The 26969-nt window shown below is 34.0% G+C and overlaps 2 protein-coding genes across 2 annotated transcripts; one reads left to right on the top strand and one right to left on the bottom strand.

Moving 5' to 3' along the window:
* The first annotated feature begins 218 nt into the window (after positions 1–218).
* On the top strand, positions 219–7173 carry LOC128205583 (perlucin-like). The gene is made up of 6 exons (XM_052907316.1): positions 219–299; positions 852–949; positions 1448–1535; positions 1976–2071; positions 5641–5767; positions 7069–7173. The coding sequence occupies exons 1-6, from the start codon at positions 245–247 to the stop codon at positions 7097–7099; spliced, it is 495 nt and encodes a 164-aa protein (XP_052763276.1). The 5' UTR covers positions 219–244; the 3' UTR covers positions 7100–7173.
* A 2046-nt stretch (positions 7174–9219) lies between these two features.
* LOC128205575 (cell death abnormality protein 1-like) lies at positions 9220–26486 on the bottom strand. Its single transcript, XM_052907306.1, has 5 exons — positions 26247–26486; positions 12280–14130; positions 11823–11943; positions 11489–11529; positions 9220–9970 (listed from the first exon to the last, which is right to left on the bottom strand). The coding sequence occupies exons 1-5, from the start codon at positions 26284–26286 to the stop codon at positions 9840–9842; spliced, it is 2184 nt and encodes a 727-aa protein (XP_052763266.1). The 5' UTR covers positions 26287–26486; the 3' UTR covers positions 9220–9839.
* Positions 26487–26969: the final 483 nt, after the last annotated feature.

Below are 26969 nucleotides of genomic sequence, written 5' to 3' on the forward strand. Positions count from 1 at the left end.
TATTCTAAATAAACAGGCAATTCCACATAATGTTAAGGATGTTTGGTCATACTGACTTCACCTAAATTATGTGTGTATAGCCTTACAACCGATACAAAACAACTGGAACAACAATCGCACATTAAATTAAACAGATTTGCTTAATTTAAATGGGGCATGTCAGAGATGATAAGAGAATAATCACACCTAAATATTAAGCTGATAGTGTTACGAGTTTTCACGAAAGAGTCAACATTAAGTAAACATGTGTACACGGTTTTATTTGAACTTGACAGGATTTATGATGCTTCTTTTCGTAGGTATGGTGAAATAACTTATTTAAAATATGTACTCAATATGCCTCGATGCAATACATACTCAAATTGTCGTTTCAAATAACTAATTTTCAATGTCTATTAGACCTCTTTAGCACCGTGTAATTTGAGAATACATCATTAAGTAAGTCGTATTTTCAACGTACGGAAATTTGTTACAGGAGAAATGGTAGTATATCGCTGGATATAATGTGTTGACCAATGTTTCGATACTTATTTTCATTCCTCCAACTCAACACCATAATTATGTAACACTGTATTACTTATAGTGTTGCATTCTCTACTGTTTCATATACGGCAAAGATTAGTTAAAAACTGATGTCTACTCAACCATTTGTGTCTCTTATTACTTTTTTTTGTGTACTACCTATCTTAGGTATATTATTACACTTTCCTTATTCTGACATAATAATGGTAAATAATGAAGAAAGAAGCATCCATGTCAAGTCATGTTATACCTGTTATATGATTATTAAATGCACACTTTGGTATAAATTTCCTTCCGACGGATCACTGTATGGAAATATGTTTTAACAGTTTCGGCTGAGTATACGCTTTGTCCAGACGGGTGGATGGCTGAACATGGCTCCTGCTATTACTTCAACGAAGTTCCACACAACTTTACAGAAGCGCAGGTCTGTGGCCGTGTATATTGCAATGATTAATTGATCTTTTTGCAAAAGCAGTACATCACTAGCAATTCGCTCAAGTTAATGGTGCATCATACGTAGAAAGTGTTGACAAAGAATTTTTACCTGCGTTTCAAATGTTTTTTAGCAGGAAGGAAAGCATTCATGAACTAAACAACCGCTTAACTTGTCCGTCCTGATTTGTCTTAAGTAAGCGGTAACTAGATTGATTAACAAGCGTTATTATGACATGTTATATATTGGTATGTTATTATATTCTAATTTATAATGCCATTTTCTCAGACTTGTCTCTTTATCAATATTGTGAAATATGTATTATATCAAAACTCTTTTTGTCATAAATTGTGACATGAGTTATATTTTACAAGGTTTAACATGGAAACTTATTATCACTCGTTTAACTTTATTTCGATATCACAAAGAAATAAGTCAAATATTTTTTCTATGCGAGTAATTAAATAAAACGTAATTATTCTTTTTCAGCGCGCCTGTAGAGACATGGGAGCACATTTGGTTCATATTGAAAGTATTGATGAAAATAATTTCATAAAAGACAGGGTTAGACATGAATGTAAGAAAGCATAAACATTGTTTTACTTTCCATAACAATAACTTGTTTTATACTTGAACGTTATACAGTTGAATTACTATCAGCCCTCATGTGGTCTGTTTGTGGTGTTTATACTTTGGTGTATCTAGTTCAATGTCGATTGAGCCCTTGCCTTGTGCCTTTAAATAGCGTTCATTTTGTTGTTGTTTCCATTTTCGACCATGGGGCTTGTCTCTATAGTTTTCCTTATATGTTTTATTCAGACCATTGGATTTGTTTTTAAAATCTGAATTCGTATGCCCCTATAAAATGTTAAACTCGCTCAGATGTAAGCGATACTAAATGAGAAAGAATAACGGACCTATCACAATATAAGTAAAAAATCATCTTTTAAGAATCTATTATATCTGAGATATTCGTTCTTGTCGATAACAATCTATCGTTACGCGAATTTCTTTCAGATCCACAGACGAATTGGTGGATAGGATTGGTCGATTATGTCCAAGAGGGTTACTGGATGTGGGCTGATGACCTGGCTCATCTTCAAGAATTTGAAGGTTCTTTCATCAGCTCCGTTCAATTATTATTATTATTATTATTATTATTATTATTATTATTATTATTATTATTATTATTATTATTATACATTAACATGTTCGGCATCAAAATTCAAAACCGATATTACACCCTCAGTCATCAGTTACTGCTTTTTAAACAACGAAATTCCTTCTGCTTCATGCTACCATATATTTTTGTTCTAATCGGCGTATTAATTACACACATCGTCATTGCGGTTTCATCGTTGTGATAATAACACCAACATCCTCGTGGTTTCCGTGCCATAACTACACCAACTATTTTCGTTGTTTCATCGCCGTTATAATTACACACATCGCCGGTGTGGTTTTATCGCCGTTATAATTAGACACATCGCCTGTGTGATTTTCGTCACCGTTATCAGAAAACCACCGCACGTTTGGTTTCGTCGCCGTTATACGTACAACCATTGTTGTTTCGTCGCCGTTATAATTACACCCACCATCTATATAATTTCGTTGCCATAACAGCTTCACTGAACGTCTACGTGGACTCGGCGCTGTAAAAATTAAACCCATCGACAATGTTAATTCGTCGCCGTATGTATTTCACCCACCGTCTATATGGTATCTTTGCCGTACTTATTACAACCGCCGTCTATATGGTTTCGTCGCCGTAATTACACCCACCGTCTATATGGTTTCGTCGGCGTATTTATTACACCCACCGTCTATATGGTTTCGTCGCCGTATTTATTACATCCACCGTCTATATGGTTTCGTCGCCGTACTTATTACACCCACCGTCTATATGGTTTCGTCGCCGTACTTATTACACCCACCGTCTATATGGTTTCGTCGCCGTACTTATTACAACCGCCGTCTATATGGTTTCGTCGCCGTAATTACACCCACCGTCTATATGGTTTCGTCGGCGCATTTATTACATCCATCGTCTATATGGTTTTGTCGCCGTAATTACACCCACCGTCTATATGGTTTCGTCGGCGTATTTATTACATCCATCGTCTATATGGTTTCGTCGCCGTAATTACACCCACCGTTTATATGGTTTCGTCGCCGTAATGACACCTACCGTCTATATGGTTTCGTCGCCGTATTTATTACATCCATCGTCTATATGGTTTCGTCGCCGTGCTTATTACACCCACCGTCTTTATGGTTAAGTCGCCGTAATTACACCAACCGTCTATATGGTTTCGTCACCGTACTTATTACACCCACCGTCTTTATGGTTAAGTCGCCATAATTTCACCCACCGTCTATATGGTTTCGTCACCGTACTTATTACATCCATTGTCTATATGGTTTCGTCGCCGTACTTCTCACACCAGCCGTCTTTATGTTTAGGTCGCCGTAATAACACCCACCGTCTTTATGGTTTCGTCGGCGTATTTATTACATCCATCGTCTATATGGTTTCGTCGCCGTGCTTATTACACCCACCGTCTTTAGGGTTAAGTCGCCGTAATTACATCCACCGTCGATATGGTTTCGTCGCCGTACTTTTTACACCCACCGTCTATATGGTTTCGTCGCCGTGCTTATTACACCCACCGTCTATATGGTTTCGTCGCCGTAATAACATCCACCGTCTATATGGTTTCGTCGCCGTACTTATTACACCCACCGTCTATATGGTTTCGTCGCCATAATAACATCCCTCGTCTATATGGTTTCGTCGCCGTAATAACATCCACCGTCTATATGGTTTCGTCGCCGTACTTATTACATCCACCGTCTATATGGTTTCGTCGCCGTAATAACATCCACCGTCTATATGGTTTCGTCGCCGTACTTATTACACCCACCGTCTATATGGTTTCGTCGCCGTACTTATTACACCCACCGTCTATATGGTTTCGTCGCCATAATAACATCCCTCGTCTATATGGTTTCGTCGCCGTAATAACATCCACCGTCGATATGGTTTCGTCGCCGTAATTACATCCACCGTCGATATGGTTTCGTCGCCGTACTTATTACACCCACCGTCTATATGGTTTCGTCGCCGTAATAACATCCATCGTCTATATGGTTTCGTCGCCGTAATAACATCCACCGTCTATATGGTTTCGTCGCCGTACTTATTACACCCACCGTCTATATGGTTTCGTCACCGTACTTATCACACCCACCGTCTTTATGGTTTCGTCGCCGTTATAACACCCAACGTCTATATGGTTTCGTCGCCGTAATTATTACACCCACCGTCTATATGGTTTCGTCGCTGTACTTATAACATCCACCGTCTATATGGTTTCGTCGCTGTACTTATAACATCCACCGTCTATATGGTTTCGTCGCTGTACTTATTACACCCACCGTCTATATGGTTTCGTCGCCGTACTTATTACACCCACCGTATTTATGTTTAAATCGCCGTAATAACACCCATCGTCTATATGGTTTCGTCGCCGTACTTATAACACCAACCGTCTTTATGGTTAAGTCGCCGTAATTACACCCACCGTCTATATGGTTAAGTCGCCGTAATTACACCCACCGTCTATATGGTTTCGTCGCTGTACTTATTACACCCACCGTCTATATGGTTTCGTCGCCGTACTTATTACACCCACCGTCTTTATGGTTTCGTCGCCGTAATAATACCCATCGTCTAAATGGTTTCGTCGCCGTACTTATTACACCCACCGTCTATATGGTTTCGTCGCCGTAATTACACCCACCGTCTATATGGTTTCTTCGCCGTACTTATTACACGCCGCCTTTATGGATAAGTCGCCGTAATTACACCCACCGTCTTTATGGTTTGGTCGCCGTAATAACACCCACTGTCTATATGGTTTCGTCGCCGTACTTATATCATCCATCGTCAATATGGTTTCGTCGCCGTACTTATCAAACCCACCGTCTTTATATTTAAGTCGCCGTAATTACACCCATCGTCTATATGGTTTCGTCGCCGTAATTATTACACCCACCGTCTTTATGTTTAAGTCGCCGTAAATACACCCACCGTCGATATGGTTTCGTCGCCGTACTTATTACACCCACCGTCTATATGGTTTCGTCGCCGTAATAACACCCAGTGTCTATATGGTTTCGTCGCCGTACTTATTACACCCACCTTCTTCATGGTTTCGTCGCCGTACTTATTACACCCACCTTCTTCATGGTTTCGTCGCCGTAATAACACCCACCGTCTATATGATTTCGTCGCCGTACTTATTACACCCACTGTCTTCATGGTTTCGTTGCTGTTATAACACCACCGTCTTTATGGTTTCGTCGCCGTAATTACACTCACCGTCTATATTGTTTCTTCGATAGAAGTTTAACTTACTATGGGATTTCGTCTCCGTAATAATTACGAACAATTTTCTTCACCGAAAGTACACTGCTGCTCGTTTTTTCACTTAACACTAATGATGCGTCAGCTAAAATGCTCAATTATGTTCTTTTTATAAGTATTTCCGTACCATTGTTTAATGACAACATATATAAGGGAAAAAATCGTCATCGCATTAATGTTTTTGATCTAACGATGCCTTTTACTGTTTCGTACATTGTGTACATCAATATTATTTTACCTTTTCGATTGCAAGACTGGGCACCGGGTGAACCAAACGCTTCTTCCGATGTTGAGAACTGTGGTGAATTACATCGGAACCTGAACTTCCAATGGAATGACTACGAATGTCACTGGCCTATTAACTCCATCTGCGAAATGAAGTAAGTTATCACTTTCCTTTTGTTTAACACGTTGCTTTACTATTTTGATAAAAAGTAAAGTAACAATATTTTATCCCTTTTTGTAGGTAAAAACCTAATTGTTAATATGGTAAAATTCGGAAAAAGAGATCATCTGAAGAAAAAAAATGAAAATGAACTATTGAAAACGTTTGTTCTAGACCGCCAACTTTTAACAGTCGTAGCGTTGTGAAACTCCACCTATAAATATTCTTCTCGATTATTAATCCTTGTTTTATTATTATTATATAACCCATAATCTTATCGTTTTAAAATGCCACCTTTTCATCTGGATTTTTCTAGAACGCCAATTTTTAATACTTGTTCTGTCCTCTAATGCCTAATCTTTCTAAAATGCCAATTTTGTAGATTCGTATCTTTCTAGAACGCCACCTTTTATTACCGGAATCGTTCTAGAACACCACCATTTAATTATCGTATCCTTCTTAAATGCCACCTTTTAATTATCGTATTCTTTAAATGTCACCTTTTAATGATCGCATCATTCAAGAACGCCATCTTTTAATATTCGCATCGCTTAGAATGCAACCTTTTAATTATCGTTTCGTTCAAGAATGCAACACTTTGATATTTGTATCGTTCTAGAATGCCACATTTTGATATTCGTATCGTTCTAGAATGCCACATTTTGATATTCGTATCGTTCTAGAATGCCACATTTTGATATTCGTATCGTTCTAGAATGCCACATTTTGATATTCGTATCGTTCTAGAATGCCACATTTTGATATTCGTTTCGATCTAGAATGCCACATTTTGATATTCGTATCGTTCTAGAATGCCACATTTTGATATTCGTATCGTTCTAGAATGCCACATTTTGATATTCGTATCGTTCTAGAATGCCACATTTTGATATTCGTATCGTTCTAGAATTCCACTTTTAATATTCGTATCGTTCTAGAATTCCACTTTTAATATTCGTATCGTTCTGTAACGCCACCTTTTTGTTTTCCCATCGTTCTAGAATGCCGCCTTCTTAAACTCATATCATTCCAGAACGCCACCTTTGAATACTCGTATCGTTCTAGAACTCAACCGTTTAGTTATAATCAAGAACTGCTGATAATATCACGTGATGGAAAAAAACAAATACTAGTATACCAACTGCAGCAGTCATCTCTCACTCTTTTAGTTAAAAGAAATAAGCATTTAAAAACAATGATACACATTTGGAATAACGACGTTCAAGTATGCCAAAATTGAAATGTTTTACAGAAACAAAGTGCTATATATAACTCGTATCTGCTTATTTATTTCAGCCGCCAAAGCAGCGAAGTGATTGTGGGATAAGTCTTGCTGGAGCAGGAACTAGCAGAAAACGGAAATAGTTATCAAGTGTTCATTTGTCAGTATTGACGTGTGTTAATACACGTTTATGGAAATATATGTATGAGAAACGTGTAGTATTTATTGACCGAATCCCAATGTGTAATCCTTCCGAAAAACAGACAAACACCTTATCGTCCTAAGTACGGGTAGGATATGCATAGTATTGACAATGGACCTAACGAACTTAGCACTCAGAACAATTCGGACAGCCTTAAATAGAATTTAACTCCCGTTTAAATGCACAAGGGTCGAGGTCGAGGAAAGACTAAACAATAGACAATTAACACTATAAGAAAGAAATAAGCTTGTGTAAACTTATTTTTACTGATGCAGTCACATTTTGTGCTACCTATGGGTGATATTAAATCTGCGGTCAATTGAGACGAAATAACTGTCCCATAATGCAGTAGAGTGACGTCAATTTGCCACACAGCTTTAAAAGAATAATTTGTAAGAATTGAGAACAATGTACTTAACTGTTTATTAAGGATATTTAAGTTCATATAATGTATATATATATATTTGTAAATGGCAGAAATTAATGGCAAAAATCTATTAGTTCTATCCAACAACTAGCAATGGTAATATTTAACACAATATTGCAATGTTTTTAAAAGATCCTTCGATGTCTGATAAATAAAACGGATGCAACACTTCAAGAGGCTAGCTCATTATATATACAGGGGTCTTGAACTTTAAACAAAGCGGTCGACGTAAAACGCAAGGAAATGAGACCATGTAATGGTATCAATATATCTGAAAAAGTCAAAAGGAAATATCAACAGACTAGAAATTATATTTGCTAAACTGAAAAACAGTGTATCACTTTTTATAAAATTTATTTTACCATTCATTTAGCTGTATAATAGTAAGTTTCAAGTCGTCCTAGAACTATCCAATGAGTCCTGTATTTTATTTTCATATGATAAATACTTTGATATTATAGTGATCATTAATTTATTTGTATTTCAATTTGGACATGGACTTTAGTTTTAACTATCTGTAATTTAAAGCTTGGACTTTATAGTGCATGATTGTTAAACAGTTATATTTCAAACTCAGTGATTGCAAAAATATAGGTATGAAAACAGCACACTTTTTAGGTGTCAATTCAGACAAATTATTAGGTAACTTTATCATTATTCATCCCAATTATAGAATGAACTTGTTTGAAATATCATTTCCAGAAGTTTATAAAAAAAAATCTACATGTAACAGTCAATTGTATATAATCTAGGATGTTAAACTGTGATATGTTTGGTAACATTTAAGTTAGTACAATTATGTTCTTACCCCTATGACTGTTATAAACTCAAATGCCAAAAGTGCAATAATGTATAATTCACTTAATGGAATTATTTAAATATCAATGATAGGAAAATAACAGGATATTATTATGTCATCATTTTTTCTGTCTAAAAAAGTTTCGAGGTTCTTTTTAAGCACCTGCTTACCATCATATACATATTGTATTGTGTACAATTATATATCCAAGATGTAACATGTTCAATGCCAAATATAAGTGTTAGAAATACCAACCCATTATTTCATTTAGTTTAGGAGCACAAAAGCAATATACATGTAGGTAGAACTATTCTTGATTTACATAAAATTATAAATGTTGATAAATTCAAAGTCAATATTGATGCAGCTACAGCTTCGAATTATGTAGGAGTATGTAAAATGATATACAACATATCTAAGTTTTTTTTAAACAAAATTGAATTGTCTCATTTGGATTTCGAACTTTAAGAATTTATGCAAAGATATTTAAGTTAGATAAACCAATTAATATACATGTAACTAATGTTTTTAGTAAAACGTATTTTAAACAAACCATTGACTTTCCATAAAAATAATTTTCATTATAATAAACCTCTTCAGTAATTCCTGTTAAACAATATTTTGTATCGACTGTAGGGAATATATAATGTTAAGTCCGACGTCTAACTTCAACTATATAGGCTTTAAAATATGCAAATTCTGTGCCTGATGGAGTCCCATAATGCTTACTGTTATGTGCTTCTATGCACCATGATAAAATTTGGTTTTCGGAATAAACCAAACTTCTAAACAAAACAGCGAAAAACAAATTTATTTAATAAAACACATATTCGAATACATGAATGTCTATATGCATAGTGCAAGAAGAAAACGAGTATGCCAAAGTACGATCACACTTATGTATGATAATCTAGGATCTAAATCACATTTTAAATCCACGTAATACACATGTACCATTCGGAGCTCCTCGGCCATTTTATCGAAAACAACCTCGGATGTATTTGGACGGTTTACATACTCAAATAGTGGTACGTTTAAGTCCGCTGCAAGTAGATCGCGTAGTAATTTTATTTAGCAGTTAAACTTTGTGACTTAACTCTTGGGATTCTTAATTATGTTTGCAATAATACAATTCAATGGCAATCAATTTAAACTAAGATCAATAAATACAACTCTAAAACATTACAATTAATTAATGATATAATTCAAATTTTTACGAACTACTTCAACTGATGTACCTGCATACATCTGAGGTTGTTTTTGAAAAAAATGGCCGAGGAGTTCCGAATGACACATGTACCTGAGATTATATTCAGAATCACTAATATTTTCATCATCTTTTACACTATAACACTATACGCTATAACAAATGACATCTAATGGAACGTTGTGTAAATTATACAAAAAGAAATAAGGATCACATGTTTGTATCAGCAAACAACACGGAATAATTGTCAGTGCCGTTATCCTGGACATTTTGATAGTTTGGTTGTTCCGTACGTTCTTGTAACTGTTCGTATGTTCGAGCTCCTTCGTCAGCTCTTGAGTCTGAAATAACACGCGGATAAAATGTTTTCATGTAAATTTTGTTCATTATGGAGTTAGCATTCTGGACAATCAACACAATGTGGGGGGCAAATAACTATAACGATGATAACACCATCATTCATGTTATATTAATTTCTTTGATCTTATCTAAATAAGTGAGTTAATGCGAACTTACTCTGACATTTCTCTTAAGACGCATATATGCATGTAGCCGACAATGATAAACAGATTAAAACGTTCAAACAATTGTAGTGAAAAATCTACGCTTTACAAAGATATATTTATTTATATCAAAATGTGTTTTCCCTATTATATATATATACATGTATCGATATTTGTTTTCCCTATTAGTCAGATTGAACCCTTCAGTCAAGTTTCTTTACTAGATTTTCGCTTATTGAAATGAATAAGCATACGATGTGGAAATTTAACAGAAACAACAACAGCACCGAACTTTGTTTGTTACAACGGCGTTTTTTTATCACAATAGCATAGAGTTTAAAAATGTAGGTAAAATGCTGACGGACTCAAATGTCTTTATTACCCATGTCGATTCTAATCGTCATTCGTAACAATATAATATGTCATTATACCTCACTAATATTCTATATGTTAAATTCCCTATACCCGAACGGCCAATACTTTTTTCAAATTGCCCGGTATGTTGACGGGCAAAATAATATCACATGCGCAAGAAATATGCGCGTTCGTTTTATAATATTTTAATGGACGCCTTTGTAATTATAACAGATGCCCGTACAATAAATATAATTGCAAAATATAACCGTTCAAATTATCTACTACGGAATGGAATTAAATAAATAAGGTAAGGTAAGATATTTGTCTGGATAGATCACTGCGTAAGGGATTTGGTTACAGATGAGCTGAAATCCGCATCACACAAACGCTCATTGTGCTTTATTTACGTCAAATCTGTCTCTAACCTTCATAAATAATGTTGACATCGGCGCTGCCTCGTCGACATTGTACTTCTCAGGTTGACAATTTTCAAAAGATCCCTCACAGAAAGGTGATTTTTATATAATATCCCCTTAGTATAATTACTGCATATTATATAAACGCATTGTCTAATATCAATATAATCGATGTATAATGTGTATAATTTGTGCAGTTTTTACGAATGATATCTCTTCCAATTTATATTAGTTAGTGTCAAGTTATATGGTCTGAACAAATAATTGATAGCTAGATACATGCGTATTTATGCATTTTATTGCTGTTCGCTCATGGGCCTCTGGGCTCTGTCCATTTGAAATATATTATTGATTCCGTTAGTGGTAAGCTTTGTATATTGCTTTAAACAGTAGTTAACAGCAGCACAAACATGCACATAATTTGACTCATAAAATGTAACGAATCTGCTTAGCATCTGTAGCGCAAATTATCACGTAGGATACCCACACTGAGTACACAAATAAACAGATGTTGACTAATAAAATGTAGATAAACGAATTTATTACGTCACTTCAGTCACCTCAGTCTGATATATATTCTTACCTGTAGCTGATTGTTTCTCCGGGTGTTCTCTAGTTTGACGTCTTTTATATGAAATTAAAGATCAAATTTTCAAACTGTTTTGTAAACTGCTGGAAAACGATATTCATGTTGAAGGGTTCAATAATTTAGTATTGCTTTTCATGGAAAAATTGAAACATTTGGCTAGTGCATAGTTTGCAAGTGCATCCTTGCAATAAGCAAATGACTTTATATTGTATTGAAAATAAGAACATTTCATCTTTGATATAATCAAGGTTGGAACACATTCGACAGATTATAAAAATTGTTTAAATATAACACCAAAACTAAGCAACACATACTTCAACAAACGTACCTTTTCATGTACACAATATAACCAACAGAAAGAGCAAGCGAAACCGATAGAAGAGCAATCACTCCTCCCGTAACGCCTGCCATCACAGCGCCGTTACTATCATCATTGTCAGCCACAATTTCTGAATGTTTAAAGCACGAACTAAATAATGGAGCAAAATCTTATTAATACTCGCGTTCACACATAACAACATTTGGCTATACTGACAGTCGACTACGTTATAGCGACTGTAAATTATGACAGTGATGTTACTTAAAAAAACCCAGCTACAGTGCTGTAAAATATCAAACAGCATGGTACAACACCGCAGAAATGCAAAATAGTGATATTTCTGTTCATTAACGTTATAATATGTTAAAAGTTCATAACTATCCAACATGCAATTACTTTTTTCTATTCATGCTTATTGTATTTCAGTTCCGCCTAAATAACGAACTGATATTTGCATAACCTTTACCTTCTACGCATCCGTTATTTGTCAGCTTATATCCGGTCTCACATCCTAGTGTACACTGACCGTCCGTCTGCCTACACTCACGAACCCCTTTTCCGGAAGTGATACAATTTTGGTCACATTTAATATTGCAGCGTAAGCCGTGAGTCCCATGTGAGCATCCATGTTTGCATTCACCAGATGTTATGTCACAGCTTGACAATGACTCGTTTTTATGCGTACAGTTTTCGCTGCAATTGTTTACGCAGTATTCGCCCCAATAATCATATTCGCACACATCACATTTGCCGTTGTCTTGATGACACGACTTGCAATTGAGTGGACACGCAATGTTACAAAACGGTCCCGAATATCCATCTATACAGCCTGTGTCACATTTGCCATTCGAAGCGTCACAAGACTTGTTCACACATGAATTATTGCAAGTGTTACGGCATGTGTAGTATGATCCATCATAGCCATGTCTTCCAGTTTGACATGTCAAGCATTTATGAGTTTGGTTACGTTTACATCTAGCGCATCCATCATTGCAAGGAGTATCACAAGTATCACCACTTAAACCGTCTGCACATTCAGTCTGACAGTAACCATCACTTTTCCTGCAGGTTGTTTCTGACCTGCACTTGTTACATTCGTGCTCACAGGTATCTCCGTAATAATGCTCATCAACACAGGCATTACAATTATTAGACGAAGTACATGTGTAACAGTTAGCTGGGCATATAATACGGACACATGTACTATCCTGAAAATTGTATTCATTTTCGCAGGTACAAGTCCCACTGTCTTGATCGCAGCTATCATTTAAACAATTTTCCGCACACCTTTCGTTACAGAGATTACCATACGTCCCGTCTGCACATTCGTCACATTTCCCTGCATTTAAACGATCTACAGGGCATAAATTATCTTTACATGTATTACAGGTTAGAGAACATGAAGGCCCAAAATAATTACTATTACATCCTATACAGTTGTTGCTGGTATCACAGTTGCAGTTCGGTGGGCAAATCCTTTGTTCACACCTTGAGCCATTAAACCCGTCCTCACAACCTACTTTACAAGACCCGTCTTGATTGCAGTACCCATACCTGCAATTTTGTGAACAGGTCATATTGCAATATTCGCCATATAATCCGTCTTTACATGATTCACATTTACCATTGCTTAAACAAAAAAGATTACAATTATCTGGGCATTCCGTCTTCATTGAGCACGTGATATCCTTAAATCCGTCTGTACATGAAGTACAGTTAGTGGCAGATTCGCACGATAGACAATTTACAGGACAATTATTCTTACACTGACTTCCATATTTGCCGTCAATACATCTATCACAATTATCACCTTTAAAGTTAGGGTCAGCACACTGAAAACAGTTTCCAAATATATCGCATAAGCTGTCTTTGCACTTGTTACTGCATATCATTGAGCAATCACTTCCATAGTATCCAATATTATCACGCACACCACATACTGTACAAGATGTACCATTGGTGCAAGATAAACAGTTTGGTTTACACTGATATAAACACGAGGTCGTCGATCCGCTGTAAAACCCGTCCTTGCAGGAGGTACATACTGTACTAAAGATACACGTGGTACACGTACTGGGACATAAGCTTTTACATGTGTCGCCGTAATACCCATCATAACATGTATCACATGTAGACCCTGTTGAACATGTCTTACAATGTTTGTAAACACAGGGTTTCTGGCACTGAGGTCTTATGTATCCATCCTTACACCCTCCCCAGCAGTAGGTGTCTATCCCGAGTTGAGCGTTATAGGAGCATCCCGTTCCTGGTTTGCAGCAGGAACACGGGGAACATTCTTGGGATTGTGAAGGCGAAGCTATAAATACACCGTAGGCAAAACTATTTACAGAGTTTGTAAAATGTGAAAATGCACTACTCTTTTAACTTGATAATTTACCTTATTTTTCGTTATAGACCATTGATATCTTTACATCATTGCATTTCGTTAGCTTAAGAATATATGTCCATGCTTCGTGATAAATAAATATCGTAGTTAAAGTTTTAGCAGGCAGATAAATATTATTGTTCTAAACGCAAATAATAGTTCATTGAAATATCGATGTAACGACTTCATTAGAGTGGACAATTTGCTTAGTGAAACTAAGGGAAAAGAACAAAGTAAATAATTGTATCAATTTACACGTGTCCTTACCAAGCAGGAGTATGACTCTTTATGATGTAAATATATATACAAAAAGCTTCATTATTGTTAACTTCATTATTAGATCTGAAAATGTCAACACGGATATGAAAACCGTAGTCTTTTTAGTGGTATATATATATTATTTTGGATTATAGTGGTATTTACAATTCAGTGTATAGACGCCTTTAATAAACATACGATTTTAAATTATCATTCTTAATTGTGCTTTTCTGTATCAAAATGAGCTCTTATAAAAGACATTCGCACGATACTTTTTAAAGTCAATAACCAACGATCATAGCTTAAAGCTATGCAATGCATTAGTAAGCAGTAGGGTGTAAACATGGGAGCCTGTCGAGCAGAGCAGTAATTTTACTTGAATAAGAAAACTGAGGAAGTAGTTATATTTTTTACTTTGTTACGCCTCGTTGATAGGGCGTATTTAGACTTTGTTGCCAAAAGTAATTATAAAAGTACGATATTCTACCTGGTTTTATATATTTATTAAATTTGATGACGAGTAAAAAGATGTGAAAATGTTCAAAATCTAGATGCAAGCTAAAATAAAGTTTAGAATTACTACTGTTTGCAAATGATTGGTCGCTGAAACGAAATTATGTTCTATAGGTTTCATCATATAAGCTAACCCGATAAAAAACAACAGGAACAGCAACTGCACTGTTTTTCATCCAACACATATGATAGCTTTAGATCTATTTTTTAATATAATAAAGACATAATAAACTTAGGGAATAGTAAATATATAAAACACTGATATTGTCATGAATCTCTACCACAGAGTTTACAATCGACACTAGCGTTTTGAGTTGACACTATTTCTTTTGTTTATTTGCTTAGGTAAGGTGAATAATTTTATTCAGAAATATCATTTCAACTGACAGTCAATTTAATACATTCATAATGTCGTTTTCCATGGATTAAACGTTTGACCATTTGTCAAACATTCGCGATATACACTTTCCTATTTAAGAATATTAAAAATATAGTTCGTGTCTTGAATTAACGTTGCTTTGATATAGTATATTTAATAGCATATTGCCTGGCATATTACATTTTAAACATGATTTTAATACTTATTGGAATAAATTGCATTTTGTTTTGTATATAACGCGCGAACTTAGGTAACGTGAAATGGTGCCGTTTGGACTTCACATCGACGTCACTTCGGTTTTATGTTTTATATGTGAATTAAGTAAAATGATCCAGCTATTTCTAAGTCCTTAAATGCGTGAGAGGTATAAGATAGTTATCATAAAACCTTTTTGAAGTTTGAGGGGGACTAACCTTATTCTGTGTGCAACAAACTGCTGAAAAATTGAGCGGAGAAGGCGGAAAACATAAAGGTGAGAAAATCGTTAGTAATGCATGCATGTTCATTTCTGGAACCTGCGAACACGAGCCCGTCGACACGAAGTTTTTCAAACGACGTTGTAGGAATCAACAATATCATTACTGCCAAAATATTCAGCTAGCTTGATTAGTAAAGGACGGCTGACTGCATATACATTACGGTGTGTACGTAACGGCACACTCGACATCTCAAAAAGGAGATTTGCACATGTGAACTGGATGAGTCGGAAGAGTTATGGGTCCCAAGTTGTCGACAAACCGTGTTTGATGAAGAAATTGGGAATTTCAATTCCAAAGGCGGGTCGTATAGTACTTTTGAAACAACAGAACTTTTTAAAGAAGGTGCTAGTACTGTCATATAAGGCGGGTGCATTCACAATGCGCCTGTATCAGCAAACACCAAATTTCCAAACTTGATTCCCAAGAAACACTCGTCGAAACGTTTAGTTGTGAGAAATGCGAATGAGAGACTGCTACATGCTGACATCATTTACACTGTTATTTATCTGAGACAGAAGAATTGGAAACAGGCATAACGACGTACTGTAAGGTCAATGTAACGGGCCTGCATCGTGTATAAGACGTTTAAAGGGAACTGTTCCCCATTCACTGTGACGGGAGAATACTTTATTGGTGCGCTGTATGTACGCGAAAGCGAAGGGCATAAAAAATTAATCATATATTTGTCGATTCACCTGTGCAGCAATTAAGAATTTATTCGGTCGTTCATATATTTACTTTCAAACAAGAGCTACAGTTGACACAGAGGTAGGGTCCGTAATCAATGAACGTCCACTACCTTACCTCACTTACGGAGAGGTCAAAACGAAGCCACAACCCCAGCACACCTGCTATTCGGAATACGACTGATTAAGTTGCCTTTTTCAAAAGACATTAAACTTCCGGAGCCCAGCGGGTGTAGCTTTGAAAACATAACGAGACGAGAGAGGGTACATAAAAGGTAATAAACGACTTCCGCGTCGTACAATAAAAGAATGAGTATTTAACCGCTTTAAGGGGGCGTCTCTGTGCTTCTGCCAAAGACCAGCAGACAATCAATTATTTCGAAGTGATTCACATCAATGACGAGAAACCGAAGTCTTCATCGAAACTTGCAGTCACCATTACCGCATATGCTTAGTTTGTTTACTGCCTCCTATGATTTAGTATTTGTTTTGAATAGATCAGTTCTTCAATTGAAGTTAAAGACACCGACATAACAAAAATAACAATTTTGTAAATTAACGCACTTTCAGGACTTTGTGTGTATCAAAAATGCATTCAGTTTCTAAAAGATGTATGCAAAACTTACGTTTATTGCTAACTTTCACGGGTATATCAATACAACTTTGCTTTAAAAGAATGAACACAGACAAGTTATGAAACTTATCATATATATGAAAATATAGTGTTATTTTAAAAGCTGATATTATAAAACATATACATGCGTTGGCTGCCACAAAACATTGTCTCCGTAATCATCAAGACTTATATAATAGTATTATATAAAAATTGAAGCGATGTTTTTTTCTGGTACGTCATGGTATGATTGAATATGCTTGAAATGCAGATTTTTGATAAACCAAATTGTTTAAAAACATTAAAATGTCTGCATTAATAAGTTTGTAGAAGGTGATAGCTATAATCTACATTCAGTCTCGTTTTATTCGTTGTATCCCGTACATTTCAATGTTTTAAATAAAATAAATGTCGTCATAACAATAAAAGAGTACGGATTTCTCTTTTTTTCATAAAACTTTCTTCGTTGGGACTTCTGTTAAACTGATAATAAGTTATATAGCATGCATTCATCTGTATGTTAAATATTGAATTTGATCACCAAAAATTACAACCACAACTTAGAATGAAAACCAATAAAATTATTATCCTCACCTCAACGCGTTATGAGTAAATACGAAAACATGCTAACTTTAAACTATTAAATGTGTATGCAAAGGACGATTTTGCAATTAAGATGTTGATTTAGCATATATTAAATTGTAAGCTTAGCATAATAAAAAAGTAAAGATATGAAATATATTTATTTTAAGCTGAATGAAGCTGGGGTTTTTCTTACTATTGAAAACAACGTCACTTGACTTCATCAAGCTAAAGCTATGCAGCTTATTTATACTTTCTTGAAAAGAGTTGATGTTTGTGATACACATACATATAAATAACAGTATGATATATGCTTGTAACATATAAAAAGATTCCATTTATATATTATTAGTCCCCGTACTTTACAGATGTAAAACCATATTGAATTAAAAATGTTTCTAAAGAGTGGAAGTAGCGGTGTTTTATCAATAAAAGCATTGTCCTTACCATACAAAAAGAAAATTCCCAAAAATCTGACTACATCCATAATTGTTGTCTAGTTGCGGTGATACCTAAACAAGCATACGGCCAGGAATCAAAACCCTCTTTGAGATAACAGTGAATATAATTCACTTAACTTATCACATCTCATTATAATCGTATTTAGTTTGAAAATTCACTTATATTTACATTAAGATGTTTTCTGTGTTTTCTCGATCTTATAATTCCTAAGTATTTTTTATTGTTATTGTATTTTATGCTATCATCCCAAATCCGTCCGTGAACAAGTACTCCAATATAACAAACTCGCACCCGTACAAAAGTGATTTTCCTATATCAGTGATACTTGCGTCAATGAAGATGTAAATTGGTTGAAAGATTTGCAATGCATCACCAAGTAACAGGTTACAAAACTGAGATCCTGTCGTGCAGAACAAAAACTTAGCCCTGTAAGGAGGAAGTAATGTTATGCTGATACGCATAATAAAATCGTATCTATTGAAGATAAATTTGACGGATTTCCAAAAACTGATATTTTCCTAAAGTGTTCATATTTTGGAATTGTCTCTAGATGTGTCCGTTAACCAAAATCTGATCACGAATGAGTTAGATAATGCTAATATGTTTACGACAAGTCATTCCTCTATTTCTGCTCAGCTTAATTAAATGCAGTCATTATTCTAGTATAAAAATGAATATCGTTTAATTATTACAGTAGGTAATACGAGCACATGTTTCATGCAAGATTGTACTGCCATCAAACAAATGTAAAACAACGAAACAATAAATACTCGTTTTAAACACAGTCGGTGTCCTTAAAAATAGTTATGTATTGAAACAAGGCTTTGCCAGCACTATAATATAATAATATATTCATACTTGTGTTGGACTTTTTACGAGTGTCAATATCAGAGTTTATGGAGATCCGTTTATGTTTCCACATTAATTATTGTTTTGTCAGCATTCATTTTCATAGTTAATCAACCTAGCATACACATCTGTAGTTTTAATTGATAACATTGATATAAACATCAATACCTTATCCGATGGAACTATATGGTTTATATGTCTGAGTCTTGGTATTCAATCAAACATACTGGACTAGGTTTAGAGTTCAAGTGGTAAAAATCGTACAATGAGAATGCAATATGCTGGCAAGCAGTCGTGTCATATTTCCACGCTATGTGCCAAATGCCACAAGTTGATACTAATACACAGCTTATCCGCAATAGTTAGCAAAAGGACTAAAACAGTGCTTGTACGATACAATAAGCCTCTTAAATGGTTGCTGTTTTAGTCTTTGTATTTAGTTGCGTTAAGTACAAAAAGTAACATGTAAATATCCGGTTTATAGAAAATTCGGTAGTTGTTTGTATGTAATTGTAAGGAAGGGTTGTGTACATGAAACTTTTTATTGCTCTTCTCTTTCAAAGTATCAGTTAATGTGTTCGAGAAATGCCGGACGCCATTCCTATATAAACAAGCAGCAAAGAGTGACATGTTTTATTATTTATTCCAAATCCATACAATTGCACATTTCGGTTTGAAACATTCATTTTTATAGAAATATACTAGTCGTTCCGAAACGTTTTATGCATTTTGAGGTATACTTCCTAGATTAAGATTTAAGAAACATTTTAAAAAGTCAAACAGTTGAAATGTGCATGTAACAGAGCTATTATTTTGTCAATAGCCTTTTCGCTTTTTAAAGAGCTGTGACTATCATACCCGAAATATATTGACTTATAAAAATAGAATATGCCTAGATAATGTTACAGGATTTACACTATTCCACACATTAACTAAATTGCAACACAATTAATATCATAACTTATTCTAGGTTAAGGCAACACGTTAATGCGGAAACAGGTATTTCAATGGATTAAAGTCAAAGTTTTGTAAATATTTTCATGCAAGAAGTACACTGTTCAAAATGAGAAAAAAAGTTGTTTCATTAAATATTAATTCAATCAACGTTCACACCATAATGAATGGATAAAAGCTTCATCAAAAGCAAATTAACAATTGGAATGGAAAAGGGATATCATTAAGGAATATGTGATATTTCCGCTGCATTTACAGATTTTTGTTTAAAGAAACAAAAACGTTGTGTTCAATGTGCCGAATTGAAAATCTTTGAAATGACATCACCAAAATGACCGTATGGCATTATTTGCATCACATCATTTTTTAATTAACGCATTCGTTTCAATTTCTTCAAATAATTCATAAATAGCACAATGTAAATTAATTCCAATAAGAAAAAGCGTTAACAGCGTAAGTTAAAAGCAGTATAATGAAACAAACAATCCAAATGTATCGGCACCTTTTTGGATAACTAAGTAAGGATACTTACAAGTTATTGCATTTATTCTTATATATATTAAATTTGTTTCTGTTTGGTATAGACTATATTAATGAAATCCTTTTATTGAATTCATATGATAAATTTAATGTAAAAACGGAAATATTCGGAACCTTTGTTTACAGTTTGTTAAACGCACAATAAGTCTTCTTAAATGTTCTATTAAACTGATACATAGGCAAAATATTTGCGAAATGGCGTTACATAATAATATACTCAATTTCGTTTGGTATCAGATAAAACAAATTTCACCGCCCCTTCGTGTACATTATCGACCTTTATTGTGCACTTTGATTCATTACAAACAATAGCATGATAATAAATGAGAGAAAATTAAAATGAAGAAGCGAAGTTTAGTTAATTCAAATAGTGTCGTTTTCATGCAAAAAGATAATGCCGAATAATTTTATTATTTAAATTATTGTTTTTAATTAACGAATCATTTATTTGTACAGCCTCTGTCAATTTCACGTATAACTTACAATTATTTTTAAATTATTTAACAACTCATCTGGAAATCGTTTCTACTGAATGTTTAAGCACAAAGGGCCCGTGCCCCCCCCCCCCATCAGCTGGCAGGCAAGCAATATTTTTGGAGCACATCTTTATTGATTTATCTTACAAATAAGTTGTTTTGTCACAATTTAAAGTTTACTTAAATATATCAGCAAATATACAATTGAACCTGATGCTCGTGTTCCGTTATTTATGGTATACCAATTTGAAAGTATAATATAGCAAACGACAAGAAAAAGTCTCATGAAAGTGACATCGGGGCCCGAACATTCGATAATGATGAATCGGCACCCAATTTACACAGACAGCTGATTAAAAGTAAACAAATTTGGCTGCAGTTATACGGTAAAGTTTACTGTTTTCAGAATATATAAATAATGTCATTGTGTGTCAACAAGATAAGTAAGTGCATGGTTGTGCATCTAACAAGTTTAAATTCAAAATATTGCAACCTTGAATCTTTCCAATTCGGGTTTTATTAACGTCGGAATCATGCTAGAGCCTTTGTAAATTAATACAGAATAGTTTATACGAAACTCTTTTTGGAATTGCTGTCAAGTTGTTTTTACTTCAGTTAACATAAATGACAATTACATCAGAAGAACAATATCTTTAAGTGCAATCAATATATTTAAGTTACTGTAGGTTTAGACAGTATTTATTCTACGTCATAAATGTGTGTCTCAGGTGGCCGAGTGGTTAACAACTTTGCTTTCAAGTCCGTCGACCCCATTACGATTGCCAAAACCATTATGATATGTTTTTAAAGGCTTATCTTATATCAGTTATTGCTATCTTTTTAATTAAATTGATCTGCCAAACATCATTGACAGCGACGACAAATGTGAATTCCATGTCATAATATCATAAAATTAGTGCATTCAAAATAGTTTTATATGTTTATAATTAGTGCCCCCCATTTAGAAAGTCCTGGATCCGCCACTGCAACTGTCATCATTATGACACAAATATGTTATAAAGAACTTGCATTAAAAATCCCTTATTATTGTTCACGAAAAAGATTTTCTTGCATTATATCTTTTATAAGTGTTATACTTAGTTTTGATTTAACTAGGGATGCGGATCGCATATGGTCAGGTCATCGTCAACAATCAAAAATATATTACGTTGTCATGATACGTGAATTTTGTAATATGAACAAGCGTCATCTTATGAATGGTTTTAAAAGACAACATAGTTCTATTACAATAAGTGACACATATTGTATGATATTGTACCTTTAAACAAGATCTTCGTAAATAGTTTGGCTACACGGCTTGTGCTTGTAGTTTAAGGTTAAGTATTAACAACGAGCATCCAACTTTATGAAACTGATTAAATATTTTGTTTGGTTATATTTGGCTGAAATATTGATTGATTGGTTAATAAAAATCAAAACATTAATATTAATTATCAAACAATCAAATAATTTAAATGTTCAAACCAGCCTAAAGATAATCTGTGGACATCTTATTCAAGTTGTATACAATTGACTGCAGTATATATACATCCGTCATCAGTGGTAATCGAAAACATATTAATACTTAGGTTGAATTGTTAACGTTCACCGCGAGTCGAGTGTGTAAGCTTTACAATGTAAATAAATCACAAATTTACCTAATTTAAGCTGAATTATTCACAATGTTAAATCTCTATAAATCACCACGTAATCTCTTTAAATCATCACCTAATATAAAGTAGAATTATCCACCCCAAATAAGAGACATAAGTGGATTGGATAGTGTTTCCAATACTATATTTGTCAACGAATATGACTAGCTAGTGAGCCGCCATTGTTGAACTTAGTCTAAAGCAAGCGGTAAAGGGTAAATGATTTATTGCCTTAATTGCACAAATTGCTGACTTTCATGTACTTTCTGATGTAGTACGGGACTTGTCTTTTAGAGTGTATTTCCTATAATTGTTTGATACCAACCATCAAACGTTAAATTGTTAATATCTTTCTAACCATGTTACGTTGGCAATGCTTCATCTTGTACAACTTGCCTACTGGTTATAAACTATTGTAGTAATTACAATTCAAATGGTTAAGCGGCTAATAGAAAATATTCAATGATAAAAGATAAATCAGAAAGTATAACGTGCACGTTTTGGAGGTTGCGTTGAACACATGGAACCAGTAACAGCGGACTGTAATAGACCATTTCATGGTTTGGGAAACAATACATCCAGAACAAAATATGTTCATTCAAAATAAAAGCATTTGCCTCTCTATAAAACTGTTATGATAAATATGTAGTCCGTTCAGTTAACAGTAGTCATTATCGTTGTTAATTAAATCTTCAATCACAAAACCCCAGGTGTCAACATGGACAGGCAGATAGTGAAATTATATGGTTCAAAATTTTAATCGAACCTTCAAATGACTGGTTCCCTTCTTTCAAATGCAACATATTCATTTGTTATATGCGCCTGATTTATTTTGTATTGCGCATTGGTTTTATGTATATTTCCTCGTTCCCGAAATTATTGACTGAAATATGATGGTTCAGTTAGTCACATTCGCCCAAAGAGACTGACGAAGGAATTTCTGTAAAGTTTAAATCGTATTCATAATCATATAATGATCAAACGGAATGCAAAACAATTAACACTCAGTATTTAAAACATGTATCATCTTTATTTCTCATAGTAAAAATAAATTAGAATTTAAATATGTTTGCTTATTGAAACATAACTGTTTTAAACTTTATCACTTCTGTAATGCTTTTTATTTATTTAAATCATTTAAGGGATCTTAGTTTTAAATTGGTATTATGTTCTTAAAATAAAGTGCTGACACAATTATATCTAGATTTGCGTGTAAGCCCACTTACTTTAATTTGCACTTAGTCATTCATCTCAAAGAGTTGTTTAGATACATTTGATAAGGGATACCTAGTAAGGGTAATTGGGAGTTCGCTAATAATTTTATCACAACGTTCTGCTCTGAATATTGTGTTCTGAAAAATTCAACATCTGTCGATATCAATAGCTATGTATTGATGAAAATGGTGGTGGTGTTGATAATTTAATGATCGTTTTGAATCGTTTGATGGTTCAATATGTGTGTGGCAGGGCGTGACTGTATAAAGCTTTATAAGTATTTAACTGATCTGATAAGTAATTACATCGAAATAAGAGGAATTCGCTACATTAACAATGTTTATGTTACACATTAAAGGTCTTGAATGTTATGAATGCTGTCGATGTCTACCATTTCCTCCTAAAATACGTTTTTGTTGGCATCCCTTTAAATTTCACTAATGATTATGTTTTAACAAATTCCTTCATTGCCGTTGGCAATCGCCAAGTAATTATAATATTCGCAGAAATCCTGTACACATGTGTATATAAAGTAACACATGTATTAATCCTTCCTTCTGAAATGACGTTTTGAAATTTGACACTCGTTCTGCCCATTTGACAGTGCAATCTTTAGCTCCTTTGAACCCCATATGTGCGTGATTGTGTTGAACTTTATAAAAAAAAGGTATTCATTCCACCTCATTATTCCACTAAAGTCAATCTAGTCTTAAGAGCCAAGAAACTTCTGAATTACATTTCAAATAAAGATAAACAATAAATTATTTTGACATTCGGTTGGAGTTCGTTTTCGCTTGAAATGTTTTCTGTGTTGTCTCGATGTTATTTTCCTAGTATTGTTATTGTTCTTGTATTTTACTTATGTTGACTTAGTTACTTACATTCCATTGTTCTGAAATATAAGTAACACATTCTAACAGAAACAATTATAAATTGGAAACAGTAATAGATCTCTTTAAACTCTGTTATTGAGACACGTAACAATAGCTCCCGCAGCATTGCACCCGGATGTGTACATATTTTTAATTCGTTTCGCTCGTTCGTTATTTTCATTCATACTGGTTCAAACTCGTACTCATATGCACATGGTCACTGGAAACATAATTACTATGCTCCATTACGAATAACTTTAACAAACGTTTACCACTTGTAAGGCATGGTGTTAAAAACAGTTTTTGCAGACATTCAAAGGGCATAACACCACATCAATTGAATCAAAATATGAACCTTACTACACATCTGGACCTTGTTACGAGTCAACTAACGTCAATTTAATTCCTTGTTAATTTCGTTTTTAACGTATGTAAGAAACTGAAAAAGAGTTCAATTTCGGTGTTAGAAAACAAATCAATTATTTGTGGTTGCAGAAAGATACATTTTCACTTGTTTTTAATTTGTTCGTTCTCACATGAAAAATCCTTTATACGAAAGATATTAAATATGTATTTCTAGTTGAATACCTCCGGCTCGAAACACAATATGGCATAATGATATATTACATGGAAATTCATCGTTTCATCTTCTACAAATATTTCATTAATAACACAGTATATAAATTACAATCAGAAATGGCATTAGCAGTGTAAATAGAAATAGAAATTGCAAGTATATCAGATCTGAAGTATTATATAAGTAGTTAAAATACCACTAATATAAGTCATGAAAGGAGTTATCTATTTCAAAATAACAAGCCTCTTTTCAAATCATTTGCCACTTTCAGTTTAGAGTTCAAAGTTTAAAAATGTACGTCAAAATACATTTCGATGCGGACTTCTCATTCTTAATACAGTAAAATAAAACATAAGACAATAGCTTTTTTTATATCTCAGGAAAGATACTTAACAAGAGGTTATTGCATTTCTGTTTACAGGGATTAACTTTCAAAGGTTTTGTTCGGTATAAGCCCTATCAATGACATCCTTTTCGTTTTGAAATATACATTTTGAAGAACAAGTCAAATATCATTGAAAAATAATGCAATTTCTATGTATAATAATGAATGTTCTATGTCTTTAGCATTTACCCAGTGCCATTAAACGGGGTTTATGTTTAAACTGTTGGCTACTTAGCTTGTTTCTGTAGCGTTTTATATAAGTATATATGTCAAAACGGAAATATTACGAACCTTGGTTTATACAATAAGGTTTTTTTTTTCATTTTTTCTACTAAGCTGATGCATCGTCGAAATATTTAAGAATTTAAATGGTGTTACATAATAACGTACAGACATATATTTGGTATAAGATAAAAAATAACTTTCACTGCTCCTTTAAGTATTGAAACAACTTTGGGTGTGTACTTTGATTCATTACAGACAATAACATGATAATAAATAATAGTAAATTGAAATCAAGAAGCGGAGTTTAGTCAATTTAAACATTATCCTTACCATGCAAGAAGATGATGCCGAATATTTTTAATACGTCCATTTTTGTATTTAATTAAAGAATCACTTATTTGTACAGCTTCTAACAAAATTCACTTTAACTTACAATTATTTATATATTATTTAACAATTTAACTGAAAATTGTTTCCACTTGGAATGTTAAAGCATTTTAAGCGGATTTCTCACATTTCTCTTTTGCAAGTATTTGATTGTACTTTTATTTCACAACATTCCTCCAAATCCAATCATTCGCAAGCTACCCGTTTGCCATACAAAACCTTAATTCGGAAGTCAATGGCCCATGCACTGAAGATAAAGTATTTTCATTGAGCGGTTTACTATTCATAGAGCGGAGCAGTAATTTAACTTTAAAATCAGGAAGTAGATATGCTCATGTTGATACGCCTTTTAAATAGGATGCCTTTTGAAAACACCTTTTCAAGTTTCTATCACTATCAAAATATACATGTTCTTACGGAAGTTTTCATGCCATGCAACGGTCTTGTTGGATGACTGGGCTTTGTCATCGTATAAGTGAATTCGGCAATATTATTCTTGTTTATTTACCAAACATATGTTCTGGATTTAAGTAAACACCGATTATAAATATGGCAGAATATATGAATAGGCAAATCTGTTTTGGTTCAGATAAATCAATCAGCGATACTTTATTCAACGGGAAGATTTTTTTCATGAGCTTATAATTCAGCAGAAACCTCAAAGTT

The sequence above is a fragment of the Mya arenaria genome, chromosome 10 (assembly GCF_026914265.1).
Source record: "Mya arenaria isolate MELC-2E11 chromosome 10, ASM2691426v1".
Classification (NCBI taxonomy): Eukaryota; Metazoa; Mollusca; class Bivalvia; order Myida; family Myidae; genus Mya; species Mya arenaria.

Coding starts and splice junctions, on each gene's coding strand:
- LOC128205575 (XM_052907306.1), bottom strand. CDS start 26,286: ATGGACGTATTAAAAATATTCGGCATCATCTTCTTGCATG. Junction 14,131..26,246: donor CGGCATCATCTTCTTGCATG/GTAAGGATAATG, acceptor GTGTATTTATAG/CTTCGCCTTCACAATCCCAA. Junction 11,530..11,822: donor TATATTGTGTACATGAAAAG/GTACGTTTGTTG, acceptor TTCATATAAAAG/ACGTCAAACTAGAGAACACC.
- LOC128205583 (XM_052907316.1), top strand. CDS start 245: ATGTGTACACGGTTTTATTTGAACTTGACAGGATTTATGATGCTTCTT. Junction 1,536..1,975: donor AGACAGGGTTAGACATGAAT/GTAAGAAAGCAT, acceptor AATTTCTTTCAG/ATCCACAGACGAATTGGTGG. Junction 2,072..5,640: donor TCATCTTCAAGAATTTGAAG/GTTCTTTCATCA, acceptor TTCGATTGCAAG/ACTGGGCACCGGGTGAACCA.